The sequence below is a fragment of the Bemisia tabaci genome, chromosome 4, assembly GCF_918797505.1.
Source record: "Bemisia tabaci chromosome 4, PGI_BMITA_v3".
In the NCBI taxonomy this organism is placed as follows: Eukaryota; Metazoa; Arthropoda; class Insecta; order Hemiptera; family Aleyrodidae; genus Bemisia; species Bemisia tabaci.
The window spans coordinates 57,107,814-57,126,535 of record NC_092796.1 but is presented as its reverse complement, the minus strand read 5'-3'; the positions used below and the strand labels follow the sequence as shown (position 1 = coordinate 57,126,535).

General features: G+C 39.4%; 1 protein-coding gene across 1 annotated transcript; it reads left to right on the top strand.

Moving 5' to 3' along the window:
• Positions 1-462: 462 nt before the first annotated feature.
• Positions 463-17,453, top strand: LOC109042558 (uncharacterized). The gene is made up of 4 exons (XM_072300130.1): positions 463-4,546; positions 13,830-14,047; positions 16,046-16,189; positions 17,081-17,453. Exons 1-4 carry the CDS (start codon positions 889-891, stop codon positions 17,177-17,179), a joined length of 4,119 nt encoding a protein of 1,372 aa, XP_072156231.1. The 5' UTR covers positions 463-888; the 3' UTR covers positions 17,180-17,453.
• Positions 17,454-18,722: the final 1,269 nt, after the last annotated feature.

Sequence of the window (18,722 nt, the reverse complement as noted above, 5' to 3'; positions counted from 1 at the left end):
ATTTGAGTTTCCACCAAATAACAATAATGTCTAAGCACTATTTATACTGTTTGAAAAGTGTGAATTATGCGTAATTAGTATTATTATTTCTTTTTTTAAATAGGTTTTATCACAAGACACAAGCCAGAAATTGAACTCTAATACACAATATAGAAAGTAAAAAAGGAGGAAAAGGAGAAAAGGTGACGTTTCCTTAAAAAAATGATTAAATATAAATCCTGATAAAAAGAAATAACTAACAAAATAAAAATTAATGTTCGAAAGGGAATACTTACATTAGTGTACTAACTTATTTTCAAACGCGATGTTCAAGTGTTATGTATGCGGGGTGGCTTATAATTCAGTCACTTTTTCATGCGTAACTCACAACAATGCCTTCATAACGTGCCTTAATTTGAATGTTCCATTTAGTACCTTAGATTGAGAATTTTTTTTGTCATAAGTGCATTTTGTATGTTTCAGAGTCCCTGCCTGGAACTTACAACGTATCAATGGAGCAATAATTTTTGAGTTGACTTGAAGCAAGTTAAAAAGCTATTTCAGCATCTTTTGTCTTACTTCCGGTAATTTGAAACCCGGATCTTCCATACCTATGAACGAATAGACTAGACATGCGTTTAACCCACGCATTTGTCGAGTAAAAAGAAAAATAAATACTTTTCGACCGATGATAGAAACTTCTGCATTCCTTTTTGTGACACTAATGCCTGTTGTTTTCTCTATTTTGTCATAACTTCTCAAAATTCTTGAATCTTGGCAAATTAATTCAGTTGCAGAAATGGGTGACCAAATTATCGGTGAAACACGATAAAGTTTGTTGGCATGGTTTAAGGAGAGTGGTACAGTAAAGTTAACACAAGGTAAGCGCACATTTGAAACACGGTGAAAATGGCTCGTTGGATAGGCTCGAAATTGAGGGACGAACCTGAATGCGGATTTTGCGGGAAGTTCCTGACAGATTTTGCAGGTTCCATGGCCGACATCCTGAATACTTGTACCTGTCCGATCCTGAGTTCGAGCAGTATAGAATCCATCAACAACGATTTCAGCTCAGGGCTGTACGACATCCCACCATGGCAGTCAGGGTCGTTCCCTCATCTCCGTGCCTTCTCTCAAGGTCTCTCCTGTCCTCAAAATTTGGACAACCTATCCCGCACCGAGTACATACCGGAATATAACACGTGTGACCCGTCCGTTTTGAATGGTTTGGTGGCCTACAATGACGCTAGGTCTTACTCTAGGATCTCAAACCCGCCAGGGCAAAACAGCTACGATGCAGGTGTCTACGAGACTCCGGCCAGTGTGTGCTTCGACGATGAAGAACGAAGCTGCCTTGCGTGCAAGAAGCAACCTTCCGGAGTATACTCTAAGGCTTGCAGCTCCTTACCTGGAGGCACCAACAGCCCGGTGAGAGATGATGGTCCGGACAATTGCATTATTAATTGTTGGTACGATAAGAAGAATAACAGCCTTATCTGCAGCTACGAACCGAAAGACGAACGCGATTCGGACGCCAGCAAAAGTTGCGATTCGGAATCATTCTGTTCCCAAAAAGATGAGCTCTTCTTCTGCAGCGACGATGAAAATGATGCATTCCCGAGCGGTAGGTTTTCTCTGAAGCTCACGACTAAAAATCAAAACTCCCCGAATCCTTGCAGTCGCTTTTTCGGACCCAGCCAAAGCTACTTGGGAAAGCACCGGAAGGCCATAGATATGGGGAGAAGAGATATGGCGTGGCTTCGGAAACCGGACAACCAGGATGAATGTAGTTTGAATATCTCTCTTTATTCGGCTGGAGGCTGTATCGACCCACGGCAACTCCGGACAAAGATTTATAAAAAATATCGCGGGGAAGAGGCGAGACACAATATTAAGGATTTTATCGAAAGGAAAAAGAAGGAGATTGTCAAATCCGTATCACGGAGAGATGAATCTTGGCTGCAGAGGGCGAAAGAGGCGGTTGCTAGGTATGTTTATGACATGGAGGGAAATTCGAAAAAGGACGGTAAGGAGGATTCTCCTGGTAAGACTGAACTGAGGAAAGCTAAAGACTCGCCTGAGAAGGAAATGGTGTCGGATGAAGAGGACTTGAAGGCAGAAGTGCAGAACTGTGAAGTGCACGCCAACTGTTTTGGTGAAGAGAAAGAAGCGGAATCTGAGTGTGTCTCTGAAAACGAGGCAAATGAGAGAAAGGAGATGGACGCTGAAAACGAGGAAAATGAAAGAAGAGAAAATGAGGCCAAAGAGGCTTGCATAAAGTGCTTGGGAGAGATCGAAGAAAACGTGCGGAGGGATAAGCGAGAGAAAAAAGAGATCGCCAAGCATCTTACTGATTGTGAGGATAATTTAAGGAAGGAAAAAACATCTGAAGAAATGCTCGCTGAATGTATTGCAAAGAAAAAAGCTCGCTCTAGAAGAGAGAGTGAGACGAAAGAGACGAAGCATGTTGTAGAAAGCAAAGAAAATACTAGGAGAGACATTCAAGCTATAGAGATGCTCACTAAGTGTGGGTCAAAGAAGGAGGAGAACTTGAAAAGAGAGAAACTGGTTGCAAATAATACTGGATGTCTTGCAGAGAAAAAAGAAAACGGAAGGAAAGAAAAGGAGACGAAGGATGTGTGCGTCCATTGCACTTTAGAAGATGAGTCAAAGGAAAATGGAGAAGAGCAGATGACAGCGGCTATCTCTCGCTGTATCGCAGAGGACGATGAAAATGAAAAAGGAGAAAGAAAGGTGAAAGGTGCTTTTGCTGAGTGTATCGCTCAGGGAGAGGTAAGAGAAATTACGGCAAAGTGCAAGGCAAAGAAAGAGGCTGCTGAAAGGAAAGAAAATGATGCCGATGACGCGTTTTTTGAGTGCATCGCTGTGAAAGAAACAAACAAACTGAAGGAATGTGCCGGCAATGAGGTGCTTGCGGTGTGTATTGCGGATACTTTGAGAACTAAGATGACGGAAGGAGATAGAAAATGCACAACTGAAGAGTTCCGAGAGAAATTTGCGGCTGAGAATTATGCAGATGGATGGTGTAAGCAGGAGGAAGTGAAACTCGGACGTCAAGATAGCGAAAAATCAAAGGATTTGAGCTTGTTCTCCTTGAAAGGGAGTGGCATTGAGAAAAGAAGCAAAAACGATAAAAAGCCCAAGTGCACGGGGAGAATTTGTCACAGCAAAGTTTGCAGCGAACTTTGTAATCTGCTAACTGAAAAAGAATCTGAGAGAATAGGTGAGAAACATGACAGCTTGTGCAAAGCCAGTGCCCCAGAAACTGAGAAGAAACGAGATAGAAGGTGCAATCATTCCACCGAGCAGTGGGCCAAAGAAAAGTCTGTCCGCAATCAAAAGGAGTTTACGGAAACGCCGTCCAAAAACCTTCAGTCTAAAGTGTCTTTCAAGGATTGTCCAGTGGAGCAAGTGCCCGCCAAGGCAAGCGATCTGTCCAATTGTGAGTCGGAGCCCTGCAAGAAAAACGCCAAGAAGTCCAATTTTTGTCAGACCAGTGTGCACAAACTCAGAGAAGCAAAACGCCGCGCTAAGGCACGGAAAGAGGCCAAAAAACGCGCCGCCCAACTCAATAAGCCTGAAAAAAACTCAAACGATGGACTGAAGACGTCGTGTTTGAGTGCATCCGCGAGTGAGCGCTCCAAGACTGAGTGCGGTCGTCGAGTTTGTAAAAGCCCCGAAAAGTCCCGACAAAAATCGGCAAAAGACAGGAAGTCACAGGACTCCCGTAGGACATCCTGCAGTCCAGAAAAGTCGAGACGCAGGTCACAACACAGCTGTCGTTCTTCGTCTGGATGTAGCTCAGGCAGGTCAAGGCGAAAAGGCCACTGCTCGGCCTCAGACTGTAGTCAAAGACGGAATCAAAAGTCTTGTACGCCTCCCAGCTGCATCCTAGACTCGTCACGGGCGAAGTCACCTCAAGATTCCTACCTACGTCCGAGCCATAGTCCAGCTAGGTTACGGCGAAAATCAAGACAGAAATCCTGCAGCTCGGGCAAGTCCCGATCCTGCTCTCCGTCCCGTGGTAGTATCATCAACAAAGACCCATGTTTCGAGACGGCTTTTGAATCGGAGCCAACAGACTTGATGCCGGTCAAACAATGTTGGTCCAAGAGGAGCTCGAGGGAAATAATCGAAGACGCTATTAAGAAATTGGAGGACATAGAAAAGAAGAGTTTGTCTGGGATCGTGACCCCGCCTAGAGTCTGTTCCGAGGAACCAGAGTTCTACGAAGCTATCGACTCTGCGCATATGAATACCTCCGAGTCCAACTCACCGAGGGATCCATCGGTGGACGTTGAGAGAGGCCGTCGTCCCTCCAGAAGCCGGACTCCATCGTGCATCTCTCCCGCGGTCGAGACGATAAAAAAGAACGTCGTAAGGCCTCGATTCCACCCTGTGGTAAGAAAGATCCATGCGAGAAAAAGAGGGAGCGTTGTAAGGCCAAGGCTCGAAAGCAATGCCGGGATAAAAAATGTAAAACATGCGGAAAGAAGAAAGAGCGGGTCACTGAGAGAAGCTGATGGGCATGATCAAACTGATAAAGGTAAGAGAAGCTTTTCGTATTTTAGTTAGACGATATTAGAAGAAATCGTTTGGTACATCGGCAGAATATCGATCGCAGTAGAGCGAAACCACGTATCTCCATTGCGCACGGAAAAAAGAGGTAGGGGTCAAGTCCCAACTCGGACAATTCCGAGGGAACACTGCAGCCTTTAATACTCTTTAGAGGGATGTGGTTAAGGTAGGCTATTAAAATCTACATCGAACTCATAATTGGACCGTGTTTAGCAGAAAGGAACCAAGCCACATCATCAATTTCCAATATTAACTGGGCACTTAAATTTGTTACAAGAGAACATTTGTGCGGATTCCTTTGAAATTTTAAGGAATTTGCTTCTTACTATGCAAAAGATTCACCGAAATTTTCGCAAAAATCCGCAGAACCGTTTTCATGTAAAAAATTAAATTGCACAATTAAATTCAGCATCAGCTGATGTGGCTTGGTTCCTTTCTGATTATCACGGCCCAACTGTAAAATAAGTCAAGAACCTCTGGCAACTTTGAATATTCGAAGGCCTTACTCACAACACTCACAAGATGAGGAACTACGATTGTTCACAACTTGTCATCAAACTTACGCGAATGTAAACAAGTCGAAACTTCCACTCCCATTGGTTCCCGCCAATTCCGCGCCGCGCTTGGCAAAATATACAAATTGACGCGCCAATTTTCAAATAAACGGGGAGTACTCTCGTCGCGCGCACACTGAGACTCGATACAGTGCCAGGCTTTTCTCCCGGTTTTTTGGGGTCGCACAAAGTCAGGAACCGTGGGGCTCTATTCGGAATCGATTCCAAGGAATCCGAATTTCTGGGTCCCCCAACCTCCACACCCTGGTAAAAATTGGCAGTAGAATCTGTGTTCGAAAATACCATAGACCTACGGCCGGCTGTAAGATTTCCAATAGCTTCTATAGCAGGCTACACAATTTCTTAAAGCCTTTTATAGCCGATGGCGATTGAGCAGCTCACAGCCAGGCGATAAAGTGTATGCTAAACGTCACTAATTACGGATGCTAGGACTTAGTGAGTTTTTGGAATAATGCTCTCTTTTTGGGCCGTAGTATCTTGATTTATTTTGCGAGGAAAGCTCCGTACTTTTGATGGATGCCTGCCATTAATAATATATTAGAGCGCCTTCAGTTTCGTATAATACTGTGCAATACCTCTGGTGTGAAATAGTTGCTTCAAGCGCCGTGGCACGCTGCGGTGCGGCAGGCGGGCAGCCAGCGCGAGACGCGCATTGGCGCCTACAAACCTAACAGGGATACTTCACGCGTTGCGCAATGCGTGAAGTATCCCTGTTAGGTTTGTAGGCGCCGCAGTGCGTCGCCGCTCCGCTTTGTGTTAGGCTCTAATATTTAATCTGGCGGAGTCAGCGTTTTCCAACTCATGATTTTGAAATGTTTGCACATCCTGTATGGATTATTCTCATCTTAATTGATAAAAAAATATGTATTAAAGGAAAATATAATGTGTGTTTTGTAAATATTAAGGTGGTTCCGTATCAAATTTAATGATTTCCAAAGCACACGAATTTCTACACAAGTTCTTATAGCCTTTTATAATCGATTGCGAAAAAGCAACAGCCAGGCGATAAAGTGTACAGCCCGGCTGTAGGAACTATAGCTCGGCTGCTTAATTTTTTATAGCTTTGCATAGCCCGGCCGTATGATTTTCTCCGCATTCTACAGCCAGCTTTATGATTTTCTGTAGCCTTCTTCAGCCGGCTATAAGAATTCATATGGTATTTTGAAACGCAGCTCTTATCGCCAATTTTTACCAGGGCAGCCCCCCTTTAAGGATACGAGGGGAGGGGGGTCATGATCATAAGAGTCAGGGTTCCCGACCGAAATTCGAAATAATTGCATCAATCTTGATAATTACGGAAAATTTCATGGTATTCCAACTTCCGTCACTTTCTTCGGGATATTAAAAATAATTTTTTCTAGTGATGTATTAAAAAAAACAACTTAGTTGGCCACGATGATACAAAAACAACTCAAAATGGGACTGAGACCGCAAAAATAAAAAAATATAATTAAAAACCCGCGGCGTTTCGCAGTGTCACCACCGAATTTTCAACCAGCGAAAAAAAAAGGAAAAGGCTATTCTCACAATAACAGTAGCGAGGATCAGTTTATTTTGGTATTTTCCTTTTTTTGCCGGTTGAAAATGCGGTTGTGACACCGCGAGACGTCCCAGGTTTTTGATTTTATGCTTTTTTTGCGGCCTTAGTTCCATTTCAATTTTCTTTTGGTTTATGTATAACTAGACTAGTTTTCCAGGTATAGGAACTTTTCTATTTTGTGTTTCCCCGCCTCAATCCCTTGTTTATCTTCTCGGTTTGAAAGTTCCGCTCGAGATTATAGTCATGAAACCTCACATGACTTTATGACGTTCAAGTACCTTTTGATGACTCCTCAAGTGTAATCAGACAGTTATTCATCGGTGAACGTCACCACTCATACATTGCGGCAATAAGCAAACTAATTCGGTGCGTCTGCTTGAAGCATATCTAATTCTGGGGATACGTGTATCACGATTGATAAAATTCCATGAAGCGTAAGCAATTTTTAAGATTTTGATGCGGACACGTGTAAATATACACACGATAATACACTAAAAACAAACATTCCTAAAAATATTTGTAATTTTTTTCTGGTCACTTGCGTTCGGCGTTCCAAAAATCTGGAACGGATTTCCTTCTTTAGATTACTAGATGACTGAAATTGGACTACATTTTGCAATTAGGAATTACTATATTGTTATTTCTGGCTCATCCGTAAAAATACTTATGAGTATCAGAAAAACTTGTGGTGCATACGTTGTTTCTAAACTGAGCCAGAAACTTTAGTTCCTAATCGCAAAATGTAGTTAAATGATTGTGTATTAATGAAATACACACGCAAATTCTATAAACTATTTACTGACCAGACGGTAACTTTCCTCAATGCTTCAGTGTGCCTTAGAGTTCTATCGGAAAAAGGGTGCCTTTTCCATAAAAATCAATATCATGTCATCGATAGCATAGCGGCGTGTTCTTAAAATATTTTCGGACAATAATTTCCCAAATATCTATACTATAAGCTCCGAGACCTCCTAATTTTGCGAAACTGGTGACGCTTAGTTCCAGCGTTCTACCGGGCCGATTTTCATGATTTTTGCGGCTATTGACGGGCAATTGTCTCTAGATAAGCCAACTCTTTTCAGATTTTGAAAATATGGCCCAGGTTTTTTTATATTACGTGGTAAAGTTGCGAATTCTCCCATATAAACAATGTAAATTTATGTGTTTTGTCATAGTTCGTTTGAGCATTCTACTGGGCCGATTTCCATGATTTTTGCGTAAATCGACAGGTAATAGGCTCTAGATGAGCCCGCTCTAATCAGATTTTGGAAAAAGGACCCAGGTTTTTTTAAAATCACGTTATTAAAGTGAGTGAATTTACAGAGTGCTCCGGGACTGCTACCGCTATGCGCGGGAGGATGCGCAGTGGTCGAGGAGGTTGCGCAGTAGGTGTGTAGCCTGCGCATCAGCTCTACACTTATCTACACAAGATTTCCGCCGATAACCTCAAGACGAGCGGTGGCCGAGTCGTCTACGACGCACTATGGTCCGAATAGCCCGTTTAAGCGGCATTAAATCAGATATGTATGTTTAAACCTTGCGACATGAGTTTATAGGGGTTTTTTGGGTCGCTGAGTTCAAATATGCTATTATTTTTTTTAAAAAATCATTTTTAGAGTCACAACGTTGCATAATTTACCCTATTTTGGTGGCAAAATTTGGACCGCATTGATTCTGTTTGAACATTGAACGTAAATGCTTGGTAATTATTGTTTCCTTGAATTTGTTTAATACCAAAGTAAAAATCTAATGAAAACTGAAAATTTTCCAAAATGGACACAATAGCAAGTGCAAGGTTGCATGATTAGCGCCAAAAAGAACGATTAAATTTGGAGTTAAAATTTCTATGCTAATATTGAGTTGGAAAGCCACGTAAGTTTAATTTGCAAAGACGCTTAGACAAAGAATGAATGCAGCTATGAAATTTGGTCCTAAAGATATTTCTTTTGAATTAGCGAGGTTGCAAAATGTACAAAAATAGCGATGAAAAAGTATTAGTTCAATTATACCTAACCGTGGCACATAAGTATTGAGACGGGAGGTTGTTTAAATGAAAGTAGAACTAAATGCCTCTTTGAAAATAACAAATTTTAATCAACAGGGTTGCCAGATATCATTATATAATTATTGAATAAATTAAAAGGAAGCTTTTTCTTTAATTATTAACAGGAAACATATTAGGTAAACTGAATTAAAATTGTATCTGTATTCATGACAGACAGTGAACAGAAAAATTACAAGTGGAATAAATGTAATACGAAATTATCAAAATTAGTACGTAGAAGTGACTTAGCTGTTTGGATTACAATGGCATGATTATATTCTCACTAAGTAATCACAAAAATATACATTAGCGTGAGATGAAAAAGTAGAATCACAACCTCAAACTAAAATTCAACAAATTTAACACCAATAGAAAATAAACAAATGAGCACACATATAAATTAATAAAATATAATTTAACCTTTTGGATCAATGGACAACAACATAACTTTGCCAGGAGCAGGTTCCGGAGGATATTTATTATGAGTAAAAAAAATAAGTCACTGTTTTTAGGTAGAATATTCTATGGATGTTACATCAATTCTCTAAACAAACAAAAAATATATTTTACTCCTTTTGCTTCCAAATCAAAGCAAAAATTTCCGAGGTAAATAAAAAAAAAAAAAATAAATAAAGTCACACCTCTCAATTAGAATTTTATGTAACGTCTACAGGATCTCAATGAAAAGGAATCAACCAAAAAATATTTCAACCTCTTTTTGATTACCTATTAATCAACAGAAAGGAATTGAATGAATGTTAATAAAAATTGACAAATAAATGTATACATCATCAATAGGTTTACACGGCAAAATATCTTTCCAAAAGCAAAGCACATGCATTGGATATGTTTAAACTCTGGCAAGAAAAAAAATCACAGTTTTAAAGTATAATTTCTTATAAATTTTATAACAATTGATAGAAAACGAAAGGCCCCGGGTTCGATTCCTAGGAGGGGTATTTATTTTTTTACACTTAAAAATTTATTTTTTGCATTGGAAGAACGGTCAGAAGCAACATGCAGTAAGATTTCGTCACTTTACTGTCAAGAGAACTTGGAAAAGGCCGCCCAGGATAATAAATCAAAATTTCATGGCTCGGGAGGCCTAATTTCAAGTCCCACTGATCGGCCGTTTGAACTTGTTTTCGTCAGCCAAGCTAAACTTGAGCGTAAATACATTGATTCTGTTAGGTTATGTGTTTAAAACATGGTAAAACGTAAAAAAAAAACCTTTTACGGGGTCTCAAAGTGACCTCCCGAGACGATTTAATGGCTCGGGAGGCCTACTTTCAAGTCCCACTGATCGGCCGTTTGAACTTGTTTTCGTCAGCCAAGCTAAACTTGAGCGTAAATACATTGATTTTGTTAGATTATGTGTTTAAAACATGGTAAAACATAAAAAAAAACCTTTTACGGGGTCTCAAAGTGGCCTTCCGAGACGATTCTTCGCTGCTCTTGAGTTCAAGTTTCAATTCCTCCCGATCAGCCCCATCAACTCATATTATTCTGCCTGGGCAAAAGTAGACTCTAGAGCATACGTCTTGATAGAATATGACAATGGAACATCCTAAAATGCATGGTGAATGGCATATGATAGCTAATAGTAGTAAGTGCTAAGGAACGCGAAAACGTCATTTTTCATGAGAAATAACTTGAGGCTATGGTGGACTATGGTTCAGCCATTAGACTTGAAGGTAGTCTAGAGTCATGACAATAACTTCCGAGTAAAATTACGAGGTGCTCAGAGGTGCTAAGTATATTTTTTGGGTCCTACTTCTGCGATTTTATTGATAAAACTGACTATGTCTAAGGGTTAATCTAGAGCATTAGATATGATAAAAAAGAATAGTTTCAGCATAAAACATTTTAAACTTACCTTATATTTTGTGAATAAAGTGCCCAAACACTTTCAGGTAAGGTGAAACGACGAAAACAAGCCCTTAAACACAGCACTGCCGCGCGGTAACTGGAATCGCACTCATAAAGTGCTCCGCGCGCCGCACTTCCCAGGCTTGTCACATCTTTATTAGTGCTTTAATCGAAGTGAAATTTTACAGGAGTCTTCTCTACAGTATGTACTATCGATCTACCGCTTAAAATCTAACTTTTTCCGAACTTCACTTTTTCGATTTATTGCCGCTTAAACCGGCTATTCGGACCATAGTGCGACGTCGGAAGTGTCCACATTGATCAAGGTGTGGGTTCGATCCCCGCCTCCAGAAATATTTAATAATTATCCAATTTAAACAGTTCGTTGTTTTACTGTAATACTTCATCAAGCAGTCATTCCAAAACGCGTCCTTTTGACTTCAAAAAAATTTTTTTTTCTTTATTCATCAAAACCAAAAATTATTTTATTCTATTAAGTATACCTCATATCGAATTTTTTTAGGGGAAAAATAAAACTAATACTAATAGGAGGGTAAAAATAGGGCCGCGAAGCGGCCCATTGATGGCGCGGAGCGCCTTCGGGGGGTTGGGCCGCGTAGCGGCCAGGGGGCGTAGCCCCCTAGTATCAAACTAAAAAGTGCAAAGTGGGCAAACCTTAAAAATATCTGCTATAAAGAAAGCTATTGAAATTATTATAATGTACATGCCATGTTTAGAGTACAAAGTTGGTGAATTATAAGGTAAATTCATACCCGCATTAGCGCAGAAGTGAACCAACCTGCTTACATCTCATTCTTTGGGACACTATAGAGGGCTTTTCGTTGAAAGTTCAAAATCCGTTCGAGCAAACTCAACAAAAATCGTCTCACTAAAAATTTCGCCTCCCTACTCTGACGTCATTTCTCCCGTGGATGGTCATACATACAGGGTAATCCAAAAGTCCCCCACCACCAGCACGAAGTAACTTTGAACAAATTGAGGCAAGGACTTGAAATTTTTTGCGTGCTCTTAGGTCAAAGAAAACAACTTTTGGGACCCTACAAGATTTTGAGGGGATCACCCTTGAAATGGGCAAGAACTCCGGAGAGAGGCGTGGGGGAAACTTTTAGATCACCTTGTAAAATAATCTCGAGAGTGAGTCATGTCCGGATATGAGGATATACTTGCAGTCAACGTTCGTAGAAATACGAGTGCGATTACTGATGATATGATTTTTCAATAGTTGAATATTTAGAAGCATCAATTGAAGTGAGGAAAGAGAAAATCTGAATAGGTTTTACGCATAAAATGTGGACCAGAGAAGTGTCTGGAAGGCCCACCCACTGTCACATGACTATGAGAGTCAAAGCCAGATTACCTGCCGCCTCATGGGGCCTGCAAACACGATAAGTACCCGCGAGAATGAGCGATGATTAGTAATACGGCAGAACCGCTAAGTTTATGAAGCTTTCCTCTTTGCTTGGTTGTTCGATCCTCTGTTGATAAACTTTTAAATATGGCAGGTCAGTGACATTTGCGTTTTATCGATTGATTTATTTTTGCTTGTGTTAGGATTTCAGTTTTTTGAAGATGTGTGAATTCGCAAAAAACGGTGACTTTAGAAAGTGTTCAGTTTAAACTTCAATACCATCCCTTCATTGATAATTGAACGTTGACTCTTACTCTAATCAAAATCTAAAAAGCGGTGTAGCCCTCTTTCCCCCTCTTATTTATTTTGATAGTGATATTTTGTTCTGCACCCGGCATTATTACAATTATTATAATTCTGGAGTATACTTATTTATGGTTGGTTGGTAGATACGTTTATTTGGTGTGTTTAACACTTGAGCTATTAACACCTTTGAGGAGAAATCAAAGTAGTGTCTATTTTGCCATCTGTCGCACTATAATTCGAAATACTTCAAATTATATCCAGCCATATATTCAACAAATTCTCACAATTTTTAGAATCTGAAAGGACCGGGGGGGGGGGGGAGTTGTCCGTCAAGCGTTACATCATTATCAAGGAGGGTTCGGAACTTCGCCACGAAGCGTTACAAGAGGGAGAGGAGTCAAAAATGCCAAAAAAATGCGTAAGTTTATGAACGCTACCAAACGCGCCTGCTATCAATTGAAGAAAAAAGTCGTCACAAGTGAGTTGTTTTCGACAATTTGAATGTCAATTGGGCTGCATTTTGAAATTTGAAATTACAATCCCTAGCTCATATTTGTAAAAACACGTATGTGTATGGGTAAATTGATGGTGCATGTCGACGGTGAAACTACCAAACCACGTATCTCGTTTGCGGTGTTTAAAAATCTCCGCTCACATTTTATTTTTTTGAAGGAGACCAAATCAATATCATTCCTTGAAATTTTCACAGAATTTTCTCCGCGCGAGGAGGAAAAATCACAGAAATTTATAAGACTGGACGTTAAGTAGTTCTCCATTTAAAAAATGAAGTATGACAGGAAGTCTGCGACGTCGCAAACCGAGATACGTGGTTTGGTAGTTTCACCGTCGATGTGCTGTTTCTGAACTGAGCTGGAAATTGTAGTTCCTATAATTGCAACATTTTGTCCAATTATCATGGCACTTAGGCGAAAAGTCGTTTCCATTAGGACTGCATTTTGCAATAAGGAACTCCAATTTCTGGCCAATAGATAAAAACACTTACCAACGAAGGGAAACTAATGAGGCATATGAGGATGTTTCCGACCAAACAGCATGTAGCCATATCAACGTCGCTAAGAATGTCCAATTCTTCCCTTTTTTACAAGTATCCGAAATCACCCACATTATACAATCTGCCAAAATGTTCTGATTAATTAAAAGAAAATAGGCAAATTTCAGAACAGAGCTTCCAGCTCTCTATCAACTAAACAGTTGAATGTATGCACAATCTTAGCAACGTCGTCATGGGTATATGCTGTTTGGTCTGAAAGGTCCTCGATATTAAAATTTTTGAAAAATTTAAAAAAAACTCACGCTTTCACTAATTGAGTTTTTTGCCAAAATTGTCAATTAGTGAAAGCGTGAATTTTTTAAATTTTTCAAAAGTTTTAATATAACAGCTTTTGCTGTTTTTAAAAATTTCAATCGTTTTATTAAAAGGTCCTCGATAGTTGTTTCTAAGAAATGAGTCGGAGATTGTAGTTCCTAATTGTAGACTATAGTTCATTTAGTAAATGGACTGATTACATTTATGTGTACGGTTTATAGGTTATGGATGGCGACCGGACGGTCACATGTGGATCATGTGCCACAGCGGTATAATCCCTGCCAACGCAGTCCACGCCGGCAGGGACAAGGACGGAGCGCCGATCTACGCCGGGCGGGCCTACCACGAGGGGGCACTTCTACCAGCAAAAGTCGTTGCGAGTCACAGGGATGCTTACGTTTGCTGGGATGGAGCAGAGATACCCAAGTCTGAGTTCGAGGTGAGTCAATGCCAAGATGAGGGTTGTATTCATAGTAGTCCCTTAAACAGCTCCCGAGGCCCGTATAGGAAGCCCCATATCGAGGGCTAACGGCTTCCAGGACTTTATGTCCACCTACATTTCGTCCATTAAATAAATGTGCACCGCTATTAATGTCCACTACACGTTAAGTCCAGTCTTTATTAAGTCCACATGATTTAATGTCCAACCATTAATATGTCCAAAATTGTCCAAATTGTGGACATGTCATGTCCACATTTTTTTCTTCTCATTTAAATGACAGGAACCACCTCAAAAATAAATGCATACTACTACTACCTTCATTCTTAAAAACATTTCATTCATGAATGAACAGACTCTAAGAGCAGATAAAAACATATGTTCATGTGTACACTGTACAGATATGATAAGATGAAAACCAAAGCGGGAGCCTAGGAAACGCTCCAATGGCAAATTAAACATTTTTCAGTAACAGATGCAGTCAAAATTGAAAGTCCTCTTTAACTAGTTATTTCGTGCGCCTTCAATCTTGTAGGATACTGTGCAACGCCTCTGACGCGAAATAATTGTTTAAAGCGTTGCAGCGCGGCAGGGTACTAGCGTGTCACGCGCACTGGCGCCTACAAACCTAACGGGATACTTCACGCGTTGCGCAATGCGTGAAGTATCCCGTTAGGTTTGTAGGCGCCAGTGCGCGTTCTGCGCTGCTAACACACCGCTCCGCTGTGTGTTAGGCTTTAACTCGCAGAGTCAGCGTTTTTCAACTCATGATTTTGAAATGTTTGCACTCTCTGCATTGATTATTCCCTTTTAAACTGATGAAAAAGAAATATGTACTACTGGAAAATATAATGTGTTTTTTGTAAATATATTAGTGGTTCCGTGTCAAATTTAATGATTTCCATAGCATTCAAATTTATGCTTTTATGTTTTGGGCTTCTACTGTGCTGCAGCGTGGTGTAAGCGCAACTAAACGCTCAAAATTGGACGTATTTGACTCAAGGAGGTCGATGTACAAATAAGTTAAAAACAAAAAATTGCGTGCTTCTTAGTTTTTTTCCTATTTTATTAATTTTTGTATAGTTTCTTTCATCACAACTACGGCTCATTGAGATTCATACCGATACCATTGCTTGGAAAAGGTTTTACAAATATTTACCACGTTTTAAAAATGTAAATGTTTTTAAAATGAAGTAATCAATTTCATTTAAAAAAAAAAGTACATTTAAGGCATATATTATATCGGAAATTTCAAGTATAGAAATGAAACCAAGTATCTACCAAAGACAATTTGAAAAGATGAATCAAAAGAAGAAATTAACATTTCATTTAAAATATGAGTTACGATAACAACACCTCATTCTCTCTTAATTTTCTCATTTCGATATTGTCAAAATAATTTTACACACGGACTAAAATATGACGCTTGAATTCGATTTTAGTGGACTTTACATTTGTGGACTTAACTTAATGGACGTTTAAGTAATGGACTTAACAATAGTGTGGGCTTTAGAACTGTGGACGTAAAAAAAGTGGACATAAAGTCACAAACACGCAACAAATATCATGTGTATCACGGTATCACAAGTATCATTTCCGATCATGTGTTATTCAATTAAATTAAACTAACCAAAATATCTCCTCAAAATTGTCTAAATATTTTTAATGGGTAGATAAAAGTCGCAGTGATTTTTTTCTTTTTTTTTAAAAATAATTTTTTTTGCCAAAAATATTACACGAGTGCAGAGTGTAACGTTATGATCCGAGGAACTTATATTTTTACTTCTGCTATCGATATTAACAATTTAATAATTCCAAAACTTCAAAAATTGGTGAAGATGTAATAATTTAAATCATTTTGAGTGAAAATCATTTTTAAAGGCTGAATGTTCAATGCTGCTGCAAGATTAGACCCTTCCTCAATTACAAGAACAAAGTGTGTAAACAAATATTTTCATTTTATGATTCAGTATCTCATGATTTCATTTCTCGGATTAGGTTCTGTGTGGACCTCCAGTGGCGTGGCAAATTGCAAGTCGCGGCGCTGTCCCACCTCATGCAATCCCTGTCGGACAGACACCCGAGGGAGAACAGTTATACATAGGACGAACATTTCACGACGGATCTATGACACCCGGCAAGGTAAATCGAGTCAACAGAATTGAAGAGGCCTCATAGAGCCCATATTTTTTGAAAAAGGACCATCGTTCTTCCTTCCATTTCTTCCATGCACATTCGTTCTTATCTTAGACTGCGGTCGCCTAATCATAAGACCACTCACTCGGTTGTTCGTGAGGGCATAACCGCATAACCACAATTTGAGATGCTCTCCTTTGTCCGTTTGACACCATGCTTCCCAAGGCTCACTTGAAACTGAAGTTAGGACATTATGCCAAACGACTGACGACGTCTTGGTCTTGTTGCGGCGACGGCCGTTGACAACAAAACAATTGGCTCATCATTGGGCCAGTGTAGTGAGATCGGAAAATAAATACCGCTTTCTCTGTGGCCACTCTCATTATCAGCTTGCACACTGGCAACTATTTGACAGAGCACCAGAAAGTGTTAATTCTCCTCAAGTGTTATTTACCCGTTTGCACTTTTATTCTCTCGAAACTGTTGCCAAACTGATCATTTTCCAGTTTTCTGGAGTTGATGGTAAAACTAACAAACTCTGGAGTTCTATCCGTGATGCTGTAAACTCCAGTAATGTTTATTTCCAACGAACCGAGGCCAATATGTTTTAATTCGGATTTCATTAGAAAATATTAATTAAGATCCACATTGGAAAATTTTGAATAAATGAGGGGAGATCAGAAGTTATAAAACACTGTCATTGCGACGTAAAATTTCCTAGTTTGACCATCAGAATGTCGCCTGAGCCTAAAATTACAGAGTGTTCATTTTTTAAATATAAAAAAAGAAGCAAAGAATCGCACAAAGTTTACAATCGGAAAAAAGGTTACGCTTACTAGTGCGTAATTGTTTAAATTATTGTCTGATAGTTTTGTAATACTTTTTTTTTTTTTGCAGATACATCCAAGTCACGGAGTTTTATACATTCCCTACGGAGGAGAAGAAGTTTCCAAAGAAGAGTACGAAGTAATGGTAACTCCTCCAATGCCTCTCTAGCATGCAATTTTGTGATTATTTACTTTTGGAGCGCACCCCATCGTTCTTTTTTACTTTATTGATTGTGATCGTTTTTAATGACCTTTTTTATCCTTATATAATGTATAATTTTTAATCTCTTATCTGCTCTGTATTTTCTGGGTAAAAATGTGTAAAATGTTAAAAAATGTGTTTTACTTGTGTATTAAACTACGTAGCCTTTAAGCTTTGGCCAGAGACAGTATGATTTTAGATTTGTAATAAAGACCTATCAAAAATATACAAATAAAAGTAATACATGAGATGTTTAATAACAAAACTGCAGAAATGTATGCAACTCGCTCAAAATGATTGTCGTCCCCTCCGGACTCCTTGTTTTTTTTTTTTTTTTTTTTTTTTTTTTTTAAAATGAGTAATCAGTACGTTAAATTACCCCGGAGAAATTAACGTCAAGTAGACGGAGATAGACTTTCCTCTCAAAATTTGAAAAAAAAAATGATGACACGGACATTGAGTCAATATCTTACTTATCTAGAGACGACTTTAAGTGCTACTCAAACGATTTTTATGGCACGATTCTTCATCATTCAACAAGAAATTAGGAAATCGTTTTGGCATGCAATTGAATGAATTTAGGTGTATAACTCGGTACTGAATAAACGACTTACCTAACGAGAGGCTTTAGTTCTGGTTTTTTCCCCTATGTAATTCTCACATGTAACTGACGCATCCATTTTCTGATAAATTCAACGCGATACAGTAATCCTAGTCGATTAGTGGTCCCCATAGGCAGATTTATAGCCTAATGCAACAGGGCACAGTGATGAGCTGAACACGGCCCTCTCATATCTCTCGCCAATTCCAGAGCGATGTTTTCAGCGCACCACGAGCAAGATCTCTCTGCGCTGTTCCGTGAGTGTTAGGAGAGTCAAGGCGCCTTCAAATCAACGCATAGGCAACAAAGACATCCGTCGAGCAAGTTTAGTTGCATCGATGGTTGATATCAAAATCCTGCGCGTCTGTGCGTCTGTAAGTCTGAATACTTTCTAATTATGAGGGTGCCTTGCTTTACCATCGCCATTTGTTGTAAATGAGACACCAGTAAAGTGTTTTCTTTTAATGTTTCTCGCCTGCACCCGGGAAAAAGAATGTGTGTTTTTAGTACTACATTTATCGTGCGACAATTATTCTGGTCGTCCTGCTTTTAATAAGGAGATTCATGCAATTTTTGCAGAAAACACATAGGCTTTTGAATCGAAATTAAAAAATTAAGTAACTTTGAAAACAGAAAAGAAATAAATATTCGTGAAAAAGGAAAAGTTAAAAGAGATATGGCACAACACCTAAGGTTCAAACCGTCGCAACTGCCTCAAACTCGTTTTACTTCTCAGCTAAGTTAATGCATTTTCCCCCTCTTTTTTCTAAATAATATGAACTGAAAGCTTTTACATAGCTCATGATTAAAGATTAGTTATAATTATTAGAACGACTACTGGGTGCACAAGCCGATATTAACTTTTTTCTAAGATGAAGTAAATTCAAAGCTATAATTCTTAATTTTTAC